This window comes from Miscanthus floridulus, chromosome 18 (genome assembly GCF_019320115.1).
Source record: "Miscanthus floridulus cultivar M001 chromosome 18, ASM1932011v1, whole genome shotgun sequence".
NCBI classification, from domain to species: domain Eukaryota; kingdom Viridiplantae; phylum Streptophyta; class Magnoliopsida; order Poales; family Poaceae; genus Miscanthus; species Miscanthus floridulus.
Genome location: NC_089597.1, coordinates 128,267,812 through 128,291,024, shown reverse-complemented (window position 1 = coordinate 128,291,024; position 23,213 = coordinate 128,267,812). Strand labels below are relative to the sequence as shown.

Genomic DNA, 23,213 nt, shown 5'->3' with positions numbered 1-23,213 from the left:
AAATTTTGTTAGATTTTTAAATTCATGATCTATCTGTTAGTGTAATTAGTTCATATGGTTCTGCGATGTTTTAGGGTTACTTATTAATTCTAGGTTGCTTGTTATTATTATGCTTATTTAGAGAATGAATTTTTGTGATGCATTGGTAGAAGTGTTAGCCCTAAAATTCTTTTATAGTAGGTTTATTGTATTATTATGTCCTCACTGTAATTTTTGTGGCCTTAGAATAGGTTGATAAATATGGTAGCTAGTGCACCTTGTTTTATCATATATATAGTAAATTGATATTAACAATAAGGATGCCTTTAGTTGCTAAGATAATACATGAAATGTTTCATACCTGTTTAGTGGGAATAATAGGTAACTTTGCGTATTAGTCATTAGAGTTAGCTTAATAGCTTAGTAGATGTATTCTTATTTTAAGAGTTGTTGTTGCCATATTACTAAGCGTTGCATCATCATTTCATGCATGCAGATAATGAGTTGGTAGAGTTCGTGACTACGGGCAAGCAGGAGTACAACGAAGTCGACGAAGAGTACGAGGAGATCCTCGTGCAGGAGGACATCCCGGAGCCATCAGTTGTTGACTTTGCTAACACCGCGCCTACCCATGGCAAGCCCCGGTGCATAACCCCTACTTTGAATAATAACTAGATATATATCTATGGTGTGCATTTACGTTACAGGCATTTTATGGAAACTACATTCATAAATATATCTACCCATGAGCCCTACTAGTACAGGTCGAGTAGCTGCTATGCTCAGGATATCGGTAGTGTGAGTAACCTGCCGTTACTCACAAATAGGTGATAAACATGATCACTCATGATAAAATGGTGGAAAGGAAAATGGTGACCGAGCAGGGATATGGTCGGGTTTTGGTGGGTGTAAAGGGTTGTGTCCTGCGGCCAACAGGGCATAGCTCTGTTACACTTTTTTCCTATCTGTGTCAATTAAGGACCGGTCATTGCATATGGCTCTAGGCAAGTCACAGATCTATTGTCCCAAGCACATACTTGGGTATGGGCATAAGGAAGGCTTGTTGCTCTCTTGTTGTGGATCCTGCTCTTTCTGGACCGACTGATTGGAGGCAGAGATGGTGGAGTTCCTTGCACCACACTAAGTCCGAGACTCAGGAGTGGGGGCTTAGAGTCCAAGTTTGGACGGGGACCTAGACACCTAAGACAGGAGAGTGATGGGTTGGTCCTGCTTGTGCCTAGGGTAAAAGCAGGGCGTGTGTCTTCGGGGCACCCAACTGGGCACATTGATTCGCGAATCGCCAGGAAATCCGGTATGGCTTGTCTACGGTTTAGCACCGTAGTAAAAACTGAAAGTTGAAAGGAGAAGAAATGGAACTGATTGCTCAACCCTTGCTTGAAAGTAGAATAGGTGCTTATATAGACTGGCTAGAGGATAACTTAATGCGGCTGATAATAATAACATAAATAAGGACTCACTATTAGTATTGCTTTCTGCTAAAATAAACCAGCAAACCATAAAGCTTCTTATATTCCTTAGAGTCAGGAAATTATTCCCACTAGTCAAATAAGTCTTGCGAGTACATTGTGTACTCAGGGTTTATTTACCCCTGTTGCAGGTGATGCATGAGAAGTACCTTTGTGTGGAGGATTCTTCTGGTGGGCTCAGACAGATCCTCGTTCCTATCGCTAGATGTTTATTTTTAAATTCCGTTGTTTATCATTCCTCACTCTAATATTTGGTATTGTAATAATGTACTTTTTAAGAAACTCTGATTTATGAAATAGACAAGTATTGTAACTCGTTCTCATTATTGGATCCTTGGGAAAAATATAGATCTTTCGGGTTCTACCTTGGGGTATGCCCGACGGATACCGCCCATCGTAGCTTGCTTTCAGGGTGCTTAGTGTCTGGTGGAAGACGAGCGCCTCCGTAAATGTGCTATTTTAGGCAGTTCTGCCACAGTTGGTACCAGAGCCAATAATGGTTACGAGTTTCATCACTCTTTTTCAAAACTTAAAAATTTGACCAACAAAAGCTTTGTGAAAAGTAGGATGCGATTACATTATGTAAATAAGTATAAGCCCTAGCAATATGGTCTATCTAGGATAGCGACACTGATTTTATCTAATTAGTTTTCTGCAGGTACACTGACTTACGTTGTGTAAGAAATCGCTTGATATACGGAAAGTGAGTGTGCGATGTGCCAAAAATTTTATGAATGCCGCTATATTCTAGCTTGAGTGAACGTATAGGCCGAAGCATGCATCATAATATTAGCATCTTGCTTAAACTAAAATCCCCTACACGTATAATTAGATTAGTAAGTGATAGGCTTAATTAAAAGAATGCTTTAATTAAATGTGCTGTCATTTCTCTATACCCTGCTTCTGATCGGGAAGGTTGTTCTGAATGGATGGTCCCTACCTCTTACAGATGAATCTAAGGTCCAGACATGGGAGCACTAGTGCTGGGGCGGCTCACGATCTTGGCGAGGGCCAAGGCGAGAGTGGCCGGGCCCATGAGCCCAACAGGGAGAGCCATGGGGCTCCACTTCTGGCTCCTCCACCACTACCACCTCCGATGACCCATGCTGAGATGACGGTGGAGCTATTGGCTACTCGCCGAGAGTCAGCTCGTGCCATGGACATAATGGCACAAGCTGTCGCGGGCCTCGCCCGCGGAGGCCACGGGGGCAATGGTGGGAATGGGGGTGGTGCCCACCGTCCTGAGGGACCATCCTCTTACTAGGACTTCCTCAAGACTCACCCACCCACTTTCACCTCGTCTGATGAGCCCCTGGATGCAGAGCACTGGCTTCACATTCTAGAGCAGAAGTTTTTGCTGCTCGATGTGGCCGATGAACAGAAGGTGCGCTTTACAGCGCAGCAGCTTTTGGGGTCCGCAAGCCCATGGTGGGACACCTTCCATGCCATGGAGCAGCCTGATCATCTGGCAACCTGGCAGGAGTTCACCACTACATTCCGAGAGTTCTTTATCCCTACTGGTGTCATCAACTAGAAGATGGCTGAGTTCCTGGAGCTGCGCCAGGGGAATATGATAGTGATGGACTATGTGAATAAGTTCAATCACTTGGCTTAGTATGCTGGCATCCATGTGGACTCTGATGACAAGAAGAAGGACCGCTTCTTTCACGGTCTCGCTCCCATCCTTCAAGAGAAGTTGTACATGGCAAACTATCAGACCTTTGGAGCACTGATGAACGTCACCATTGCCATGGAGGGTTTTTAGTGGTAGTCCTAGGCCAAGTGGAAGAGGAAGCGGGGGGCAGCTAGATCCTCTAGCCACCCTCACACATAGAAGATACAGGTTGTCCAGTGGGGCCCTATCAATCATTCGGTAGGCCTTCATTCTGGCAACCCCAATAGACTTCGCAAGCTTCCTCCACATAGTACCATGCACCCCCGCAGTAGGTGCAGCCCCAGCAGTCTCAGGGACAGCAGGTCCCACCTCATCAGGGGTTTGGAAACAAGCCTGGTGCTTGCTTCAAGTGTGGCAAAGATGGCCACTATGCCCGAGCTTGTCCCTAGAACCAGTCAGCTCAGTCCGCTCAACCGTTAGTGAACTCTAGGCTTGTCAAGAGGACCATAATCAAGAAGAAAGTGCCCAGCAGATCTGGCCAGGTGCATTTCACAGATGCTGCGCAGATTTTCCAGTAGGAGCCGGTGATGGCTAGTATGTTCACCATCGACTCCTATCCAGCTTATGTGTTGTTCGATTCTAGTGCATCACATTCCTTTATGAGCATGGGGCTTGTAGAGCAGCACAACTTACCACTCATGGCTATACCGTATGCCTATAAGATCTGTACTGCGGGTTCACAAATGTTCATCAATACCCGCACAGATACAATAAGCTTGGTATTAGCCACCCACACTTACCGCCTACAGTTCATGGTAATGCTGGGGCAATGCATTGATGCTATTCTTGGAATGAACTGGTTATGGGTGTATGGGGTAGTATTGGATATGAAGCGGAGGAGTGTGGAGTTACAACTTCCTTCTTCTGAGGATAGGATGTCTCTTATTGTACCCTCAGATCCAGTCTTACCTATTGCTGCCTATGCTGAAGCCTCTCCTGATCTTACCTCCATTCCGGTAGTATGTGAGTTCCTAGATGTTTTCCCTGAAGATCTTTCTGGGTTGCCACCAGACAAAGAAGTAGAAGTCTCCATTGAGCTAGAGCCTGGTACTGCCCCTATCTCCAGACGCCCATACCGCATGGCTCTAAGGGAACAAGCTAAAATGAAGAAGTAGCTAGAAGAGTTGATGGACAAAGATTTCATCCATCCTAGTTCTTCACCATGGGGTTGCCCGGCTATTTTTGTGAAGAAGAAGAATGATACTTTGCGGATGTGTGTGGATTACCGCCCTCTTAATTTGGTAACAATTAAGAACAAGTATCCTTTGCCCCATATAGATACTTTGTTTGATCAGCTAGCTGGTGCCAAGGTGTTCTCGAAGATTGACCTCCAATCAGGCTATCATCAGATCAAGATCAGGCCACATGATATATCAAAGACCGCTTTCTCTACTAGGTATGGCTATATGAATACCTAGTGATGTCTTTTGGTCTCACCAATGCTCCTGCCTTCTTCATGTACCTGATGAATTCAGTTTTCATGCTGGAGCTGGATAAGTTTGTAGTAGTTTTCATTGATGACATCCTGATCTATTCCAAGAATGATGAAGAGCATGCCTAACACCTTCGGATAGTACTGACTTGACTAAGGGAGCACAAGTTGTATGCTAAATTCAGCAAGTGTGAATTTTGGTTAGATCGAGTGTAGTTTTTGGGGGCATGTGTTGACACCTGAAGGCATTTCAGTAGATCCCAGCAAGGTGCAAGATGTGTTGGATTAGAAGTCTCCTAGATCTATGCACCAGATTCATCAGTTCCTTGGTCTCACGGGGTACTATCGGTGTTTCATTCTAGATTTCTCTAAGATAGCCCAGCCAATGACCAAGCTGCTCTAAAAAGAAGCTAAGTTTGATTGGAGCCCATCCTATGAAGAAGCCTTCCAATCTCTGAAGACATTTTTGACCACTGCCCCTGTGTTGGCCCAATCAGATATTGACTGACCCTTTGATGTATATTATGATGCCTCAAAGACGGGGCTGGGGTGTGTGCTTATGCAAGATGGGCGTATGATAGCTTATGCTTCATGCCAACTGAAAAAGCATGAGGTGAACTACTCCACCCATGACTTAAAGCTGGTCGCTATGGTCCATGCTCTGAAGATTTGGAGGCACTATCTGTTGGGCAACAAAGTGCATATCTTTACAGATCACAAGAGCCTCAAGTATATTTTCACTCAGTCTGAGCTGAACATGAGGCAGAGGAGATGGTTTGAATTGATAAAAGATTATAACATGGAAGTCCATTATCACCCAGAAAAGGCCAATGTTGTAGCTGATGCTTTGAGCCGAAAGTCACATCAGGTTGGGGAAACACCCTTGTCTCTCAACCATGCAGAGGTATTGGCTCATATTGCATTAACCTCAGAATTGCTGGAGTAGATTATTCTTGAGCAAAAGGAAGACCCTGAAGAGATTCCTCACATCAGGAAGTTGATGGCTGAAGGGTGTGGCCCTCGCTTTAGTGTGGATGAGCATGGAGTAGTGAGATACAAGGATAGACTGGTGGTTCCATCCAATGAGGAGCTAAAAAGGAAGATTTTGAATGAAGCCCATCATTCAAAGCTGTCTATCCATCCGGGCAGCAACAAAATGTATCACGATCTGCGCCACTTGTACTGGTGGTCCAACATGAAGCAGTACATCACCCGACACGTCGCGGAGTGTGACACTTGTGGTAGAGTTAAGGCAGATCATATGCATACTCCGGGATATTTGCAACCCTTGCCTATCCCTATTTGGAAATGGGAGGATATTTCCATGGATTTCATTGTGGGTTTACCCCGCACATCCATGAGCTTTGATTCTATTTAGGTCATTGTGGACCGTCTCACCAAGTCTGCTCATTTTATCCCAGTGGACACTAGATATACAGCTAAAAAGTATGCTGAGATATATTTCGATCAGATTGTGACCGAACACGGAGTTCCCCTTACTATCATCTCTGATAGAGGGTCAGTCTTTGTCTCTTGTTTCTAGGAGCAACTGCAGCACTGTCTAGGTACTCATCATCTTAGAAGCTCAGCATATCACCCACAAACTGATGGTCAAACTAAAAGGGTGAACCAGGTGCTCGAGGATATGTTGAGGGCTTGTGCCATTTCTTTTCCTAAGAAGTGGGATAAGTGCTTGAAGTTAGCTGAATTTTCATATAATAACAACTACCAAGAGAGCATCCGCATGGCACCATTTGAAGCTCTATACGGGTAGAAGTGTAGAACGCCACTGAATTGGGTTGAAGTGGGAGACCGTGGGTAGTTTGGGCCTAAATTCATAAAAGAGGCTCGAGAGAAAGTAGGCATTATTCGAAGCCACTTGAAGGCAGCTCAGAGCCGACAAAAGGCTTATATAGACAAGCAAAGAAGGCCTTTAGAGTTTGCAGCTAGGGATTATGTGTATCTCAAAGTATCTCCTATGAGAGGGGTGCATCGGTTTGGTGTCCATGACAAGCTAGCCCCTCGGTATGTGGGTCCATACAAGGTTCTGGAGCAGTGTGGTCCAGTTGCTTATTGTCTCCAGCTGCCTGATATTTTATCTACAGTATATAATGTGTTTCACATCTCACAATTGAAGAAATGTCTATGGGTTCCTGAAGAAGCCGTAGAAATTAAAGGGCTTCCCTCTAGCTTGGTTTGTCTTATGTTGAGCATCTTGTCAAAATCTTAGACGAGAAAGAAAGAGTGACGAGGAACAGTGTGGTAAAGTTCTACAAAGTGCAATGGCAAAACCACTCAAAGGATGAGGCCACGGGGGAACAAGAGAGTTACCTATTGAAGCATTACCCCCACCTCCTCTCTGGTTCTGATAGTTAGTTGCTGCGTTGAAATGTATTTCCTACCTTCTTCTCACACTAGGCACATGAAATCTTGGGTCAAGATTTTGTTTTAAGAGGGTAGATTTGTAACACCCTCGGTGTTACATTGTACAGTTTTTGCTAAAACCATGTCATGAGCATCGTGTTTATGTATTATTGCATGTGGTAAAATGAGAAATTAAATTTTATTACACTAATTCTCAAATTGAGCTCTAATTTATTCCTTGTCCAATTATTCTCCCGCAGCCCAAATCACTTTCATTCATCCTGATCCAACTCCAGCTCTTATTATTCTTCTCCTTCTTAATTTCCCATGCATGCACTCGGCACTCGCAAGCCCGCGAAACATGCTTCAGTACATTCTTTGGCAAGACACGGTGCTTTTACTTTGTTGTGTCAAGCAAGTCAAGTTAGCAACACATGATCGATCAGCAGCAGCATCGCACACGCTACGCATTAATCTCACGCACAAGCTCAGCCCGCTGAGCACTCCGTTTGCTCGCTGCTCAGTTGCTTTGCAAATGAAGATCAGACACATTTTCCTCACGCCAGCACTGCAGCAACGCAGAAAATACCGTTCACCACAAAAAATATTGTTCGCCATGAAAAACACTATTCACTATGGAAAACACTGTTCATCCACAGCAACACGTCATGCACAGGTAGTGTTTTTTACCTTTAAGTAAGCCAGTTAGCCACTAACCTTATGACGCGTCGCTGTCGCGCCTTCACGTCTCCTGCCTCTAAAAGGATATGCTGAGCCATTTCGCTTTGCTGCTCACTTGCTTCTCTCAAATTAAGTTTCTCTATTTTTGCCCATAAAAGCTGCGTCTATCGATTTCTCTCAAGCTACAATAATCAGCTGAGGTAGCTAGTCTGCAATTGATCTTCTCATTCTCTAATATTTTCTTGACCTGTGGTCTCCTCCCCCCATTAATTCCTTGACCTGCATGAATGAACTAGCACCCCACCGCCAAGCACGTTTAGCCCAAAGCACACTCCGGTCCTGATGTGCTCGTTAAGTCCAAAGACCACTCAAAGTCCATCATTGAATTAATTCCCTCATGACCAAAGACCTACTCCAAGTCCATCACGTAAAATCCAATTCACATGACCAGCTAGCCAAATGCCAGCTCCACCTCCAGCCCTGCGTCTCCTGCCTATAAAGGACACGCCAAGCCCATCGAGCCATCCCACTCCGCCGCTCACCATCTTACCCTCTAAATTGAGTTCCTCTGTTCTTGCCTGGGAAGGCTGCGCTCTACCGATCTCCCTCTCCGAGCTGTAATCGACCGAGGTAGCTAACCTGCAAGGATTCCTTCATTCTCCTTCTCCATTATTTCTAGACTCACAGTCACGTGCTAGTCAACAAGTCCAATAGCATGATTAGCCTCCTCCAATAATATCATTTTCTTCATCTCTAGCGCTCATTTGAATTTATTTATTTATTGTGAAATAAATTTTGTTAGATTCCTAAATTCATGATCTACCTGTTAGTGTAATTAATTCATATGGTTCTGCGATGTTTTAGGGTTACTTATTAATTCTAGGTTGCTTGTTATTATTATGGTTATTTAGAGAATGAATTTTTGTGATGCATTGGTAGAAGTGCTAGCCATAAAATTCTTTTATAGTAGGTTTATTGTATTATTATATGCTCACTGTAATTTTTGTGGCCTTAGAATAGGTTGATAAATATGGTAGCTAGTGCACCTTGTTTTATCATATATATAGTAAATTGATATTAACAATAAGGATGCCTTTAGTTGCTAAGATAATACATGAAATGTTTCATACCTGTTTAGTGGGAATAATAGGTAACTTTGCGTATTAGTCATTAGAGTTAGCTTAGTAGCTTGGTGGATGTATTCTTATTTTAAGAGTTGTTGTTGCTATATTACTAAGTGTTGCATCATCATTTCATGCATGTAGATAACGAGTTGGTAGAGTTCGTGACTGCGGGCGAGCAAGAGTACGACAAAGTAGTCGAAGAGTATGAGGAGGAGATCCTCATGCAGGAGGATGTCCTAGAGCCATCAGTTGCTGACTTTGCTGACACCGCGCCTACCCAAGGCAAGCCCCGGTGCATAACCCTTACTTTGAATAATAACTGGATATATATCTATGGTGTGCATTTATGTTACAAGCATTTTATGGAAACTACATGCATAAATATATCTACCCATGAGCCCTACTAGTACAGGTCGAGTAGCTGCTATGCTCAGAATATCGGTAGCGTGAGTAACTTGTCGTTACTCACAAATAGATGATAAACATGATCACTCATGATAAAATGGTGGAAAGGAAAATGGTGACCGGGCAGGGATATGGTTGGGTTTTGGTGGGTGTAAAGGGTTATGTCCTGCGGCCAACAGGGCACAGCTCGGTTACACCTTTTTTCCCTGTCTGTGCCAATTAAGGACCGGTCGTTGCATATGGCTCTAGGCAAGTCACAGATCTATTGTCCCGAGCACATACTTAGGTATGGGCGTAGGGAAAGCTTGTTGCTCTCTTGTCGTGGATCCATCTCTTTCCGGACCAACTGATTGGAGGCGGAGATGGTGGAGGTCCTTGTACCACACTGAGTCCGGGACTCAGGAGTAGGGGCTTGGACTCCAAGTTTGGACGAGGACCTAGACACACAGGACAGGAGAGTGATGGGTTGGTCCTGCTTATGCCTGGGGCAAGCGTGTGTCTTCAGGGCACCCAGCTGGGCACATTGATTCGCGAATCACTAGGAAATCCAGTACGGCTTGTCTGCTGTTTAGCACCATAGTAAGAACTAAAAGTTGAAAGAAGAAATGGAACTGATTGCTCAACCCTTGCTTGAAAGTAGAACATGTGCTTATATAGACTGGCTAGAGGATAACTTAATACGGCTGATAATAATAACATAAATAAGGACTCACTATTAATATTGCTTTCTTCTAAAATAAACCAGCAAACCATAAAGCTTCTCATATTCCTTGGAGTCGAGAAATTATTCCCACTAGTCGGATAAGTCTTGTGAGTACATTGTGTACTCAGAGTTTATTTACCCCTGTTGCAGGTGATGCATGAGAAGTATCTTTGTGTGGAGGATTCTTCTGGTGGGCTCAGACGAATTCTCGTTCCTATCGCTAGATGTTTATTTTTAAATTCTACTGTTTATCATTTCGCACTCTGATATTTGGTATTATAATAATGAACTTTTTAAGAAACTCTGATGTATGAAATGGACAAGTATTGTAACTTATTCTCATTATTGGATCCTTGGGAAAAATATGGATCTTTCGGGTTCTCCCTTGGGGTGTGCCTGATGGATACCCCCCGATGTAGCTTGCTTTCGGGGTGCTTAGTGTCTGGTGGAAGACGAGCGCCTCCGTAAGTGTGCTATTTTGGGCTGTTCTACCACAATTGTCTGATCATATTTCAGTGAAGATGATGCTGAAAAGATCCTACACATACCATTATGCTATACTTCATGTGAAGACTTTCCATCTTGGACTCACCAAATCAGAAATATATACTGTCAAATCAGCATACTCACTCACAAGATTGGAAAGCCTTCATCACTTTTTAAGTGAAAATGGCAGAGGTGAATCTTCAGATCAACATAAGACATCTAAATTATGGAAGCGACTATGGGCAATTAAAGCACCACCAAAAATAAAAATAATCCTATGGAGAATGACTCATGATTGTTTGCCAACAGGAGCACAACTAAAGTATAGACATGTTCCTGCATCTGATGCTTGTTGCTATTGTGGAAGAGAAGAAATAGTGGAGCATGCCATTTTAATGTGCCAATATGCTTAAGAGGTATGGCGTCAAATTAGAAACTGTTTTGTTATAAATTGCAAGCCTCATGCTTTTCTACACATCAAACAATGACTTTTTGATTTTTTTAGATAGTGCAAAGGATGATGAAGCCACTGCATTTTACAATTACTGTGTGGCACATTTGGGAGGCAAGAAATGCAGTTAGGAATGGAGAGAAAATGTTACATCCTCATTCCATTGCTGAACGAACAAAAGCTTACATAGAGATGGTATTGATGCACTCTATAAAAGAATCTGCCCCCACAGGTGCGAGTCTAATTGCTTGGCCCCTAAATGGACTCCACCAACGGATGGCTGGGTGATGCTTAATGTAGATGCAGCCACCTTTAAAGATCCATCTCGAATCGGAATAGGTGGAGTGATTCGTGATCATCTTGAGGATTTCAAAATGGCATTTTGTAAGAAGATGCACAGAGTTGAAGATCCTGAGTTGGCTGAAATTTTAGCAATTCGATGTGGTGTTTTGTTTGCAAAAGAACGAAATCTTCAGCATATCATCGTGGCTTCTGACTGTCAAGACATCATCAAAAAAATACAATCGCCGCATCTAGATAGATCTCATGTTGGAGCCATTGTGTGTGATGTCAAAAACTTAGGACGTGAAGTTTCTGTCTCTTTCATGTACGTTTAGAGAAGTTGCAATGAGGCAGCTCATGTAAAGGCTAGGCTAGCTGAAAAGTTCTCTGGTTCAGTTTGGTGTAATGAGGCTCCGGATGCAATTCAGACCCTCCTTTTGTAACGATATGTTAAGATAATATATAATGCTACCTTTTTCAAAAAAATTGCTCCATCTATTTATGCTTTACTAGATATATACCCGTGCGTTACACAGGGGCCATATTTTTACTCACGCGCATCTACGATGATAAATTTGATTATTTTCACAAAGTATTAAAAAACTAATACACAAATTTATATGGGCGACCCTAAACTATTTCTAAATTTCCTTTTTTATATATATGGAACCACGTTATCTTTCCATCTACACTGTACATCCTTGTCCTTTTTTCATGTTGGAGTGTCCGTCCGCGAGGATTTGTTTTTTTTTTCTCGTCATTTGCGTTTGCGTACACCCCTCGCGGCCATGAAGCTACACAAGTGCACTCCGTTGTCACGGATGATCTCCGTCACCGTTGCCACACCTGTCGTCGCGTCCTGCTTGCCCTCACCGTCTCGTTCAACGACGTCAACTTCGCTAATAGTTTACGAGTACATACGCTGCACCTCCTCTTCATCTTTTTCACCGTCGTCAACAACGTCTCTGCCTACCACCTCCTTGTCTTCGAAGGCGTCTCAGGTCAACTCCTCCTCATCTTCGTCGTCTTCGGCCACCGCCACGGAGGCATGCGACCTTATGCGGGCCAATGTGTGTCGGACAATGAGGCGTCTAGTAACGTGTCCGTTCATCGACTACATCCTCCAGAACATCCTGAAAACGCTCGTGGATTTATTAAGTACAGACAACGTGCTTGTTGATTGGACTCGACGCCGTAGTCGGTCGAGAGACCAAGTTTTTTCAGGGCCCAAATGGATGATTGGTTTCATCGATGATTCTCGTTCCCTGGTCATATATAGTGGATGGAATTTGTAATAAAACATTTTTTCCCAGAGACATGAGGGAAGAATATATATTTTCAGGCAAAAGTGAGTATCTGAATATGCCATGTAGCTCGATCTAGGCATGCCGATGCTGGCTGGTGCTAATTAAAACATGTCCTTGTGTGATGTACGCAGCGGTGCTAGAACCAAAAAAAAAAAAAAAAACTCATCTCGGGTCTTCAACTTTTTCTATCTATAGAAAAAGGATAGGGCAGAAAACTTTGAATTCTGATGAACAAAATGGGCTGACGAGGAAAATAAGTTTCTATAAATCAAGAAGTCTCTGCTTCCTCTAGAAGCAGCCCTGTGCAAAATTGTCATGCACCGGTCAGAAAGGTGTTAACTACAGGAAATGATCTCGTGACTATGACTAATCACCAAGGCTCTCAAGTCTCTTGATTCATTACTACTACCTGGGAAGATTTATTAAAAGAAAGAACTATTACTTATAACTTACTTGATAATAAAGACGAAAAGGAGTGGGAGTGGAGCCTACATGGCAACGTCTTCTATCAAGGAGCTATTAGCTATGTTTTCTTTTTTTTTTTTTTGGAAAAGGGCCACTTGACCCGGGCTTCTTTGGAGGCCATTGTAGGAGCCAGGGATTGAACCCTGGCCGGCCAGCTGCCACCCTTGGGGCTTAACCGCCCGCTCTATGTTCATTTCCTATACAGCAAGGTGACAAAATTTCCTCGGTCTCGGCGCATCCAAATGGAGCGGTGTTTTCGCTTCTCATTGACAGTGAAAAGGAGCAAGTGCCTGGCATCATCAACGTCAAACATCTTGTGACGTCATGTGTTTTAAAAAACAAAACTTTGAATCCTGTTGAAAGAAAAGGGGCTTGTGACTTGTGAGAAAAAGAAGCTTCTACCTATATAAACCAAGAAGTCTCTGCTTCCTCTAGAAGCACTGGGGCGCCACTGCTGTGCAAAATTGTCATACACCGGTCAGAAAGGTGTTAACTACAGGAAATGATCTCGTGACCATGACTAAGGGCCTCTTTGGCAGGGCTCCGGTGGCTCCGGCTCCCGCCTACACCTGGTTACTGTTCACCGGAGCCGTTTTTCTCTCTCCTTCTTTCCTCTCCACACAACCGGAGCTGGAGAAGCTCGTTTTTCCGGCTCCACGGCTTCAGCTCCTATAGGCACCTGTCGACCGCCCAGAGACCGACATCCGGCTACAGTGCAGCAGCCGGAGCCGGCCGGAGCCCTGCCAAAGGGCCTAATAATCACCGAGGCTCCCAAGTGTCTGCTACACCTGGGCTTCTGGAGTACTCTCAGCCCATGGGTCGACCCATTCTATGAGGCCCAGCCCAGTTTATTTGCGCGCCCCCGATATGGTGATATACCAGCCTAGCCCCAGCCCGTATCGCTTCCACCGATAAACCCTAACCCAAGCATCCTGGCACGCCGCTGACGCCGCCGTTGCCGCCGCCTTGTGGCCTCCAGTCCTTGCTTGCCACCCTCCTTCCGCTGGCGCTGCTGAGGGGGTCGCTGGAGAGAATGGAGAAGGGGAAGAAATCGAAGGAGAAGGAGATGGAGAAGAAACCGGTGGACATTCTCGCGGGGTCCGACGAGGACTCCGACGGCGGGGAGGAGGACCTCTCCAAGATCCAGATCAACGAGGAGTATGCGCGCCGCTTCGAGCACAACAAGCGGCGGGAGGCGCTGCAGCGCCTCGAGGAGCGCAGGAAGCAGGGCCTGGTCCCCGCCTCTGACGACGACGAGTTGGAGTCGGAGTCCGAGTCGTCTGAGGAGGAGGACGAGGAGGCCACCATTACTTCGCGCCTCGTCGACCGCCGCGTGTTCGAGGTGATCCGCCGCATCCGCAGCGGCGACCCCCGCATCCTCGACAAGGACGCCAAGGTCTACTCGGAGTCGGAGGAGGAGGGCGGCGAAGAAGCTGAGGACGCCGAGAAGGAAGAAGAGTCCAAGCAGGAGAAGAAAAAAGCCAAGAAGGAGAAGCCTCTGTACCTCAAGGACGTCAATGCCCGCCACCTGCTCGAGGAGGGCCCCGAGTTCGCAGCGCAGTCCAGCCGGAGCAGCAGCAAGTTCGAGAGGATCGCCTATGACGAGCAGCAGAAGAAGGGATTGGAGGCTTTCCTTGAGGCACAGAAAGAAGTATTAGGCGATGGCGACGACGACGATGATGATTTGTTCCAGGTGAAGCCCAAGGCTAGAGCAGGGGCTGATGACGAAGCGGAAGAGGACGAGGAGGAGAAGCAGACCAAGGAGCTTGCTGGTGAGGTCTTTGGGAAGGATGAGGAGCTGGATGAGAACGAGAAGTTCTTGAAGGAATTTTTCCTTAAGAGGCCGTACCTTGAGGCAGAGAAGAGGAAGTCCTATCTGGATGATATCCAGGAATTGTCAGATGAGGAGGAGCTCGAGATTCAGGAAGAATATGAACATGGTTATAATTACCGGCATGAGGAGGCCATGGCATCAGGGGCAGTGGTGGCAGACCGGGTAATGGGACATTCAAGAGTTGTTGAGGGGTCGGTGAGGAAGAAGGAGAGCAGCAGGAAGCAGCAGCGCAAGAGCAAAGAGGAGAGGATGGCCCGTATTAAGCAAGAGCAGGCAGAGGAGCTGAAGCATCTCAAGAATTTGAAGAAAAAAGAGATTGCAGAGAAGCTTGAGAGGATCCGAATGATTGCTGGGATTGGAGGTGATGCTGCTTGTAAGCTTGGTGCTGATGACTTGGAGGAGGATTTTGATCCAGAGGATTATGACAAGAAAATGCAGGAGATGTTTGATGACAGTTACTATGAGGCTGATGATGTTGATCCTGAGTTTGGAAGTGGTGGTGAGGAGAAGCCGGATTTTGACAAAGAAGACGAATTGCTTGGGCTTCCTAAGTGCTGGGCTAGTGACCAGTCAAAGGAAGAGTCTACTGCCACTGATGCGAAAGGTGCAAATGGGAAGATCTCTCTCAAAGACAAGGTGGAGCTTGAGAAAGAGATGGAAGAGTACTACAAGTTAGACTATGAGGACACTATTGGAGATATCAAGACTCGGTTCAAGTATAAACAGGTTAAGCCCAACAGTTTTGGTCTGAGTGCCTATGATATATTGGCAGTAGATGACAAGGATTTGAACCAGTATGTTTCCATTAAGAAGCTAGCTCCTTACAGAGAGGATGAATGGAAGGTTACACATCATAAGAGGCAGAGCAAGGATTTTATCCTTGGAGGCCAGAAGAAGGAAGGGAAGAAGGACAAATCTGGCAAGAAATCTAGGTCTGAGGAAGGCGGCCCAAGTTCTTCAAAAACAGAGAAAGACAGGCTGACAAATGGGCAAGAGTCAACAGATGACAAGAAAAAGACTACCAGAAGTGAAAGAAGGAAGCGTCGTAAGGCTGACCTAAAGATATCCGATGATCGATTAGCGGCATTTGGAAAGACAAATTTGAAGCGTCACAAGAGCCATTGACTTTTTGAGATTCATCAAAGTACATCTGGGGAATTTTGCTGTTCTTTTTATGCATTATGGAGCAGTGAAAGTCTTAGGTTTAGCAGTCCTTGCTTCTATTTTGGGAGATGCAAAACTAGTGTTGTCCTAGTAGAAACATCTGTTTCTCTGAGAATTTTGCAGACATTGTGTTGTGCACCTCCTTTCGTGGACCATATATAATGTAATTTCCCTGCAATTCGCTGTATACTCTGTTTTGTATTACTTTGCTTTTAATTTTTCTTGTTTCTTTCGTGGATGGTCAGGTTATCCACTTATCCTGGTGATGAATTGGAATATGATCTCATATCCCTGTTGCACTTGCCTCATAATAATGTCACTATTATTGTGAATAAATATGTGCCATTTCAATGCATCTAGGTAATTATAATATTTCATCCAGAGAGAAATATGGCAATATTGCATATTGCAAGTAGCCATTCAAAGTATAGCAACTTTTCATATTCAGAAAAGCCAGTTTGATAATATGTTGTTAGTATATTAGAACACTCAACCTAAAAACACTGAAACATTTGGTCTAAAACCTAAAAATAAATTTTCTATTATTTTAGCCTTGAGTTATGTGGCAGTACTCCATGGGATAAAGGTATTCTTTTATACGATTAACTTCAAGTTTGTAACTAAGAAGTGTGTTGAATAGACTAAATTTGAAGTAACCAGTCTTAATTCGATCTATGAATGACCTCCCAGTAATTTGGGTTTAGGGTTTAGGTCGATCTTTATAGTTGAAGTATGCAAAGCAAAACACACCATGTTGGTTGGTTGATTGATTCATTGCTATTGTGAGCTGAATGTCTTGAACTTGACCTGGCACTTTTTCAAGAGAAATAATAAAATTGTATACTGTGGAGCAATATCGTTATTGTTGATTGTTCACTGACTTATTTCACCAAGAGAACTATTAGTATTTTTCCAAATTACCCGTGACCAAACGTTACCTCCTTATTACATCCAAATTACTCAGGACCAAGAATTACCTCCAAATATCCAACTTTTCAGCAGTTTGTGTTTTATGTATAGTCAATTGTTTGTTTTGTTCTTGCTAAGCGTAAGCTTATTTTCTGTTGGAATGCAGATTCTACATCCGGATGCAAAGTGACAGGCTTCAAAAGATGCACTCTGTTAGCTGCTGATTCTGTGACTGCCCAACAATACACTGACTTGAGTTTCACAGCTACTATGCTTGCCTGCTGGGTACCTAACGAATTGTGCATCTGGAGGGAGTTGCATTGTACTCCAGTCTATAAGGTATATTCATGCCTTTCATCTCAACCATTTTTTTTCTCCTTCCTCCATTATCAGTAACCTCTATTTTGTGCTGCTATAATTTTTTTAAGTAATTGACTGGTTAAAAAGGAAAAACATTGGTGTTTGATAGGAATCGGATAATTTAAATGTGAAAGAAAATGACATGTGTATGTATAGATTGCAACTCTCTTTAGATGGGGATAACATGAGAGAGAGCAAGGTACCCCAGCAGCAAGATGGTGATGCCCTGTTCAATAATCCAGTCACTCAGAATACTTAATTCGTTTTGATAGATATGCATATCTCGTGTGGTTGGTTTGACACTTTGAATTTTCCATTGCTTTACGACAAACAATAAAGTGTGCCTAATTCTTCTATTTTTTTCATCCCATTTACTAGACTGTCTATCCCACCAGCGGAGTGTCCCGATCCGGTGCTCCTGTGGCTGGATCCCCATGCCTAACATTTTTTTATACAAGCTTCACTGAGATATTGCTGCAAACAAGGGTGGTTGCATAGTGAGAATGTTCAGTGCTGTTGGTTCTGAAGGTGGTACAGTAAGCTCACGAGTCTTTCCATCGTTCTCAAACTGATATTTTCAGGTACATACTGCAAGAAAAATTAAAATACATTCTAGTAGCACTAATCATTTGTGGTAGTTGTGCAGATAAATTCCACTTGCTTTCCATAATGTTCTATTTTTTAGGTCTAGGAGAAACACATTAACTGAATTTAAATTTAAAGGGTTGTCTGGTTGGTCCACTTTTTACTCATCTTTTGGTGTGGCATGTCCAGATGCCCTGCGCTTGACTTATCTTACATGCCTCTCTTATTGCTGCTCATTACATGGATATATCAAGATGCCTGTTTATGTCATGATTCGAGTTCTTTTTAGCCATACGATTAGCATGGATGCTATTAGGTTACCTTTTATGATGTGTTTGTAGTACCTGTGTTCTGAGCCATATGATTAGCATGGATGCTATTAGCATGGTGTCTATAACTATCAATTCTCTGCCTCTTACCTTAAGATTCTCAAACACTTTAAGGTATCCTGTCCATCCTGTTTAATCCCTGTAATATTATGTTGCACTTCATATTCTAACCATTTTTTTTTGTTCTCAGCTTGGTTTCAAAACTATATATTATTGATGTCCTTATTCCTGTCACTTAGTTACCACGGTTTTACTTTCTCTATTATTGCAATGGATCTAATGATTCATTTCTGCAGCTCAATGTGCTGTAGGCCTTGTGCAGATGAAACACCTGGGGGAGCAAAGGACTTTTCTATCTTCCTGGTTTGTTTAAGCTCCTGCACAAATGCCATCCCTCCCCTTTTGCCTCATTTCTTTTTTAATTGATCCCTACCCTTTGAGCAGTAAAGGATATTGGTTCATTGATTTACATTGGTGTCCTTTCAAGGAAAAAATATGTTGTTGCTGGAGCACCTTTTCGAATTTACCTGTCTCTCATATATGTTAGCCATATATAAGCTAGCCCTTGCTTATTACCTTGGTTGTATTGTGTGTTACTGAAGGTGCCTAATTCTTATATACTCCGTGATGATTTTCATCTCCTTGTCTTCAAACTGTCATGGCTGCAGATTCATATACATCATACATGTGAAACAACACTAATCCATTTGGTGATGCTTACAGCTTGTCTTTTCTGTTTGCAAAATTAAAGTGCGAGATCAGGGAAGACATCTTGACGTCCATGATGATGATTTCTGTGTTATGTGTGAGACTAGGGCAGAGGAAACTATTGAGCACTTATTTTTCACCTGCCCCTTTGCAAACCAGTGTTGGGCTTCACTTAACTTTGTTTGGGATCATTCACTAAACCTCCAGGATCGATTCAAGCCAGGCAGGCGCATGGACACAGTTTCTTCACTGAAGCTTCGATGATAGCTGCATGGGAAATATGAAAAATGTGAAATGATAAAGTGTTTGAAAGAAGAGTGCCGAGTCATGCCACATGGCTTTGTAATTTCAAAAATCAATGCCTTGTACAGTCGGTTAGATTCAAGGCTGACCTTAGGTCAGCTTTTTGCTTTTGGTTAGATGCTTTCAGTTAATTCCCTATGTAAGTTTCTTGGAACCTCTTTAAAATTTATAAAAAGTTCTTGACACTGTGGGGACCTACCCCAAAGTTTTTGCCGTAAAAAAAAATTAAAGTGCGAGATTGAATCCCCAAATTAAAGTGCAAAATTAAATTGTCTTTTCTGTTTGCATGTCCATTTGGTGATGCTTACAGCATGTCTTTTCCTGTATGAGTAGGATAGAAATCCCCAAATCTTGTGAGATTGAATGTACGTTTATTTGAGGAAGTTTCTAATATGTGTTAGATCATCTTGTATCAAGTTGAAAATTTTTACAGATTTGCAAATAACTGAAAGGAATTCCGGCTGTGTAATGAATTTGCACTGTTATTTTTTTTCTTTCTATTTTACAGATCTGCTCTACCTACAGATCCGCTCTACCCTGTTTGTTGTATTCTTAAATTACTGAACCAACTACTAAATGGCTATAGGAAATCATGTAGTAAACTACTGAACCCTGTTTGAATTGTGGCTAGCATCAGGGTGGATGATTAATTGAGAAATAGTGTTGGTAGGCTGCCACATACATTTGAGCTGAATCTTTATGCAGAGTGGTGCATAAAAATCCATTTGTGCTTGCCTGTAAGAGATGTATACATGTTGTCACATCCTTATGTTTTTAATCAATTTAACCAGCTTATGTTACTTAGCTACCAGGATCTGTTTAATGAATTGCAGTAGCACAATCATGTTTTTGGGTACCGAGTAGTTCTATGTTTGAGAGGATGGTCTACAACTCTGCATGAAGCCATTTTTGTAGCGAGAAGTGCAATGTTAGCATAAAACAGTTAATCTTATTTCATTACTTGGGTCCTTTGAGAACAGGCTAGACACCCTGCAAATTCAGATAGCAATGCTTACTGACATGTCCTATTTCACTACATTTGTGCAGGACAATAGTTACCTGGCATGTGTGAGTTGTTTGGTGTGAATTTGATGCTTCTGTGCACCTGTGAGTACATTTGTGCAGGACAATAGTTGGTCATGAGTCATCTCCAGTTAATCTCAGTTATGTTTAATTAATCTCAGTTCTGAACCTGACACAGTTGTATATGAACCTGAGACTATGATCCTTATCTGAAACTTTGCAGTGACATGTTGTGTCTGTTCATTTTGGTCCTTGTCTGTGTGACTGTGTGCATATTCTATCTCTGTCCTTTTTCTGCATGCAGTGTGAATCTGCAGAGGTGCTGCTTGTGATCTCACACGTTTGAATGCTTAGTGTGTGAACCTGATGCTTGTGTGAAAGCTTCCTTGACATGTGAAGCCTTGCTTTGACCTTATGTATATATAGGAGATCGAGTATAATTTCATTCAGATATAATTTTAATCGGCCACATAGTTTATATGACATATTGGATCACGACATCTTGCATAGATTAACTGCTTCAGCTTGTCTTGGAAACAGTGAAATGAAATCTCCAACTGAAAGAGTCAGTTTTGTTTGTCTTGAAAACAGTGAAATGAAATCTACAACTGAGAGAGTCAGTTTCATTAAATTAAAATGTTATCACACGCGTATGGGCGCACGCAAATTACTAGTCCATAGCTGATACTCTCCTTGTGTTGTTTAACAATAAACATATTCCTAAAAGATATCGTTTTGGACAGCGACACGGTCTCCAAAGCATAACTTTGACTTCTTGTTTTTATAAAAATATTTATTGAAAAGTGATATATGTATATTTTTTCTAAAAGTATATTTCAAGACAAATATATTCATATGGTTTTCACATTTCTAAACTTAACAAGATGTAGTTCAGTTTGTTTATTGGCTATGTATAGCTGTCGCATGTCACGATCTCTTCAAGATTTTGTCATCACTACTATCAGGATGCGTTGCTGAAAATGTCGAAACATGTACGTTTCCCTTCCGGTTCTTTTCATCATTCTTGACAATTTTCTCTTGTTTTGCTCACAACAGCAATGGTACAGCAGGGCGTATATATGCAAAAAGAAACAATAACCTGGTGATTGGTACTCAACAGTAATTATAAATCTGAATCCACCAAAGAAAAGAAAATTGCCGGTGCCATGGCAGATACTCCTACGCCATGATCATCCACCAGATGAAACTGAAGCCTACCAAGGACGAAGCGCCAGTCATGCTCAGGCGACGCGCCACGCTGCCTCCGTTGGCTGTTGGTTTGGTCACTGAGCAAGTGAACAGCAGCACAAAATTCAGGTAAGACTGGAATAGCCAAAATCAGGTACGATTGGACTAATATCTTTGTATTCTTTTTTTTATCAGAAAAGAGAAGATTGGAGTATGAAAAAAAAAATCTATGCTGTGAAGAAACTGTAATCTATCGTTAATGTCATTTGAATCAAGCATTGAACCTCTCTTTAGGTAACTGTGTGTAGTAGTAGCAGTTAGCTGTGAAGTGACAGCAGTACCTGAAGAAGAAGAAGCGCTACCAGTGGAAGCTGAAGATGCAGCAGTACTGCCGCTAGTGGCTGCGCCTGCTAGAAAAATGAGATCGACGTCATTCAGGTTCAGCACCATCACAGTGTACAACTATATGTAATTATGTATTAATTAACTAGTGACACGAACTTAATTATGTATTGATTAACTATTGACACGAACTTATCATCTGAGATGTGATTAGATGAGCTGCAGAGATCTATCACACGATGACAGGTTATGATTTTGCTAGTAACAGCCCAATGAGATCCGAATCTCTCTCCACATCGAGTTTTGTTTTGTACTTACAAAGATTTCTTACCGTAATGTACTTGTGGGAAAGATACTCATTCTATCATATGGTGCTCTAGCTAGCTTACCTCCGGCGGCGCAGGCAGAGGCGTCGGTGGTGACGTTGCATCGCCTGGCGAGGATCAGGCCCTGCTCGGGCGCCACGCCGAACGCCTGCAGTGCGGCCCTGTTGAGCAGCATGGCGCACAGGCACGCCGTCTCGTTGGCCGCCGCCTCCCTGAGCGGGCCGCAGCAGGCCGCTGCGGGCGCCGCCGTGGACGTGGAGTTGAGGTACCCCGCGCACGGCACCAGCTTCGCCGCGCACGACGGCACCGCCCCGGAGCCGGAGCCGGAGCCGGACGTCCCCTGCGCGTACGCGGATGGAGCCAGCGCTAGGCAGGCCACGGCCACGGCCGCGGCGGCGGCCAGGAGACGGGCGGTGCTCTGCTGCATCGTGTGCTCTGTGCAGCTAGGCGAGTGACACTGAGGGAGTGATCGGTGCTGCGGGCGGGGTGCGCGAGATGCGGGTGGGAGTTTATGGCGGTGCGGTCGGCTGTGGCCTCGGGTCCGCCGGCCGGTTGGTGGCGTGCCAGCGAGGCGCGGGGATGCGACGACGGGCGGGTGGTTGGCGGGACGCCCGTGGGCCGGAATCTTGCGCTGTCTGTCCGGGGCTGCGGCCGCCCGCCCGCATGGCTGGCCTGGCGCACGCACGCCCCCGCCCCCCGCTCCAGTGAGTGGTTGGATGCGGTGGGCCGGTCGAGCAGAACGTAATCCAGCCGTCCAGTGCCAAGCGTGTCGCGGCCTCGTACGCGCGGCACGTCGACAGCCAAGGCGTGAACTCACGTGGAAGACTCGTGTGATGCTGGCCAGTGAATTGCGCTGCGTATGTACGTTCATGTGCCAACTACAAGCACGTTACACTTACAACGGCGCTATCGGCTCTTCGTATTCCCCTGGGTCCGTTTTTTTTTTTCCTTGTCTAAATCACAGACACATGTCGTCACACATACACGCAAACACAATCATTCATTCACCGCACCCAATCATACTTCTGTGTATGGGCACATAAAGCCTGAATGGACCGACACGTTAAGGGCCTTTTTGGAACGTGGCATATCTCTTCTTCTTCTTTTTTTTAATCAGAAACGTGGCATATCTAAAACACATGAATAGGAATTGCAAGTTATTTGCAGTCCTATAGGAAATGGAAATACAAGAAAGTCCTAGATACGCAACAGATATATATATAGGAATTAGAAAGACAGATCGACACAAAGGAAAGTTTCCAAGAGGTTAGACCTGATAGTAGATTTCCCCCCTAAAATTT

General features: G+C 43.8%; 2 protein-coding genes across 4 annotated transcripts; one reads left to right on the top strand and one right to left on the bottom strand.

Moving 5' to 3' along the window:
• The first annotated feature begins 13,765 nt into the window (after positions 1-13,765).
• LOC136521198 (protein kri1-like) lies at positions 13,766-19,177 on the top strand. 2 transcript variants are annotated; one of them, XR_010775504.1, is made up of 4 exons: positions 13,766-16,002; positions 16,915-17,087; positions 17,487-17,689; positions 18,319-19,177. XR_010775504.1 is itself a non-coding variant. In XM_066514906.1 (1 exon), exon 1 carries the CDS (start codon positions 13,875-13,877, stop codon positions 15,798-15,800), a length of 1,926 nt encoding a protein of 641 aa, XP_066371003.1. In that variant the 5' UTR covers positions 13,766-13,874; the 3' UTR covers positions 15,801-16,017. The 2 variants fall into 2 exon arrangements, 1 of the variants encoding a protein (XP_066371003.1); XM_066514906.1 differs by lacking the exons at positions 16,915-17,087; positions 17,487-17,689; positions 18,319-19,177 and having other exon boundaries at positions 13,766-16,017.
• Positions 19,178-21,035: 1,858 nt separating this feature from the next.
• LOC136522893 (non-specific lipid transfer protein GPI-anchored 7-like) lies at positions 21,036-22,519 on the bottom strand. 2 transcript variants are annotated; one of them, XM_066516691.1, is made up of 3 exons: positions 21,976-22,519; positions 21,586-21,654; positions 21,036-21,342 (listed from the first exon to the last, which is right to left on the bottom strand). In XM_066516691.1, the coding sequence occupies exons 1-3, from the start codon at positions 22,337-22,339 to the stop codon at positions 21,236-21,238; spliced, it is 540 nt and encodes a 179-aa protein (XP_066372788.1). In that variant the 5' UTR covers positions 22,340-22,519; the 3' UTR covers positions 21,036-21,235. The 2 variants fall into 2 exon arrangements, with proteins under 2 accessions (XP_066372788.1, XP_066372789.1); XM_066516692.1 differs by having other exon boundaries at positions 21,586-21,651; positions 21,976-22,509.
• Positions 22,520-23,213: the final 694 nt, after the last annotated feature.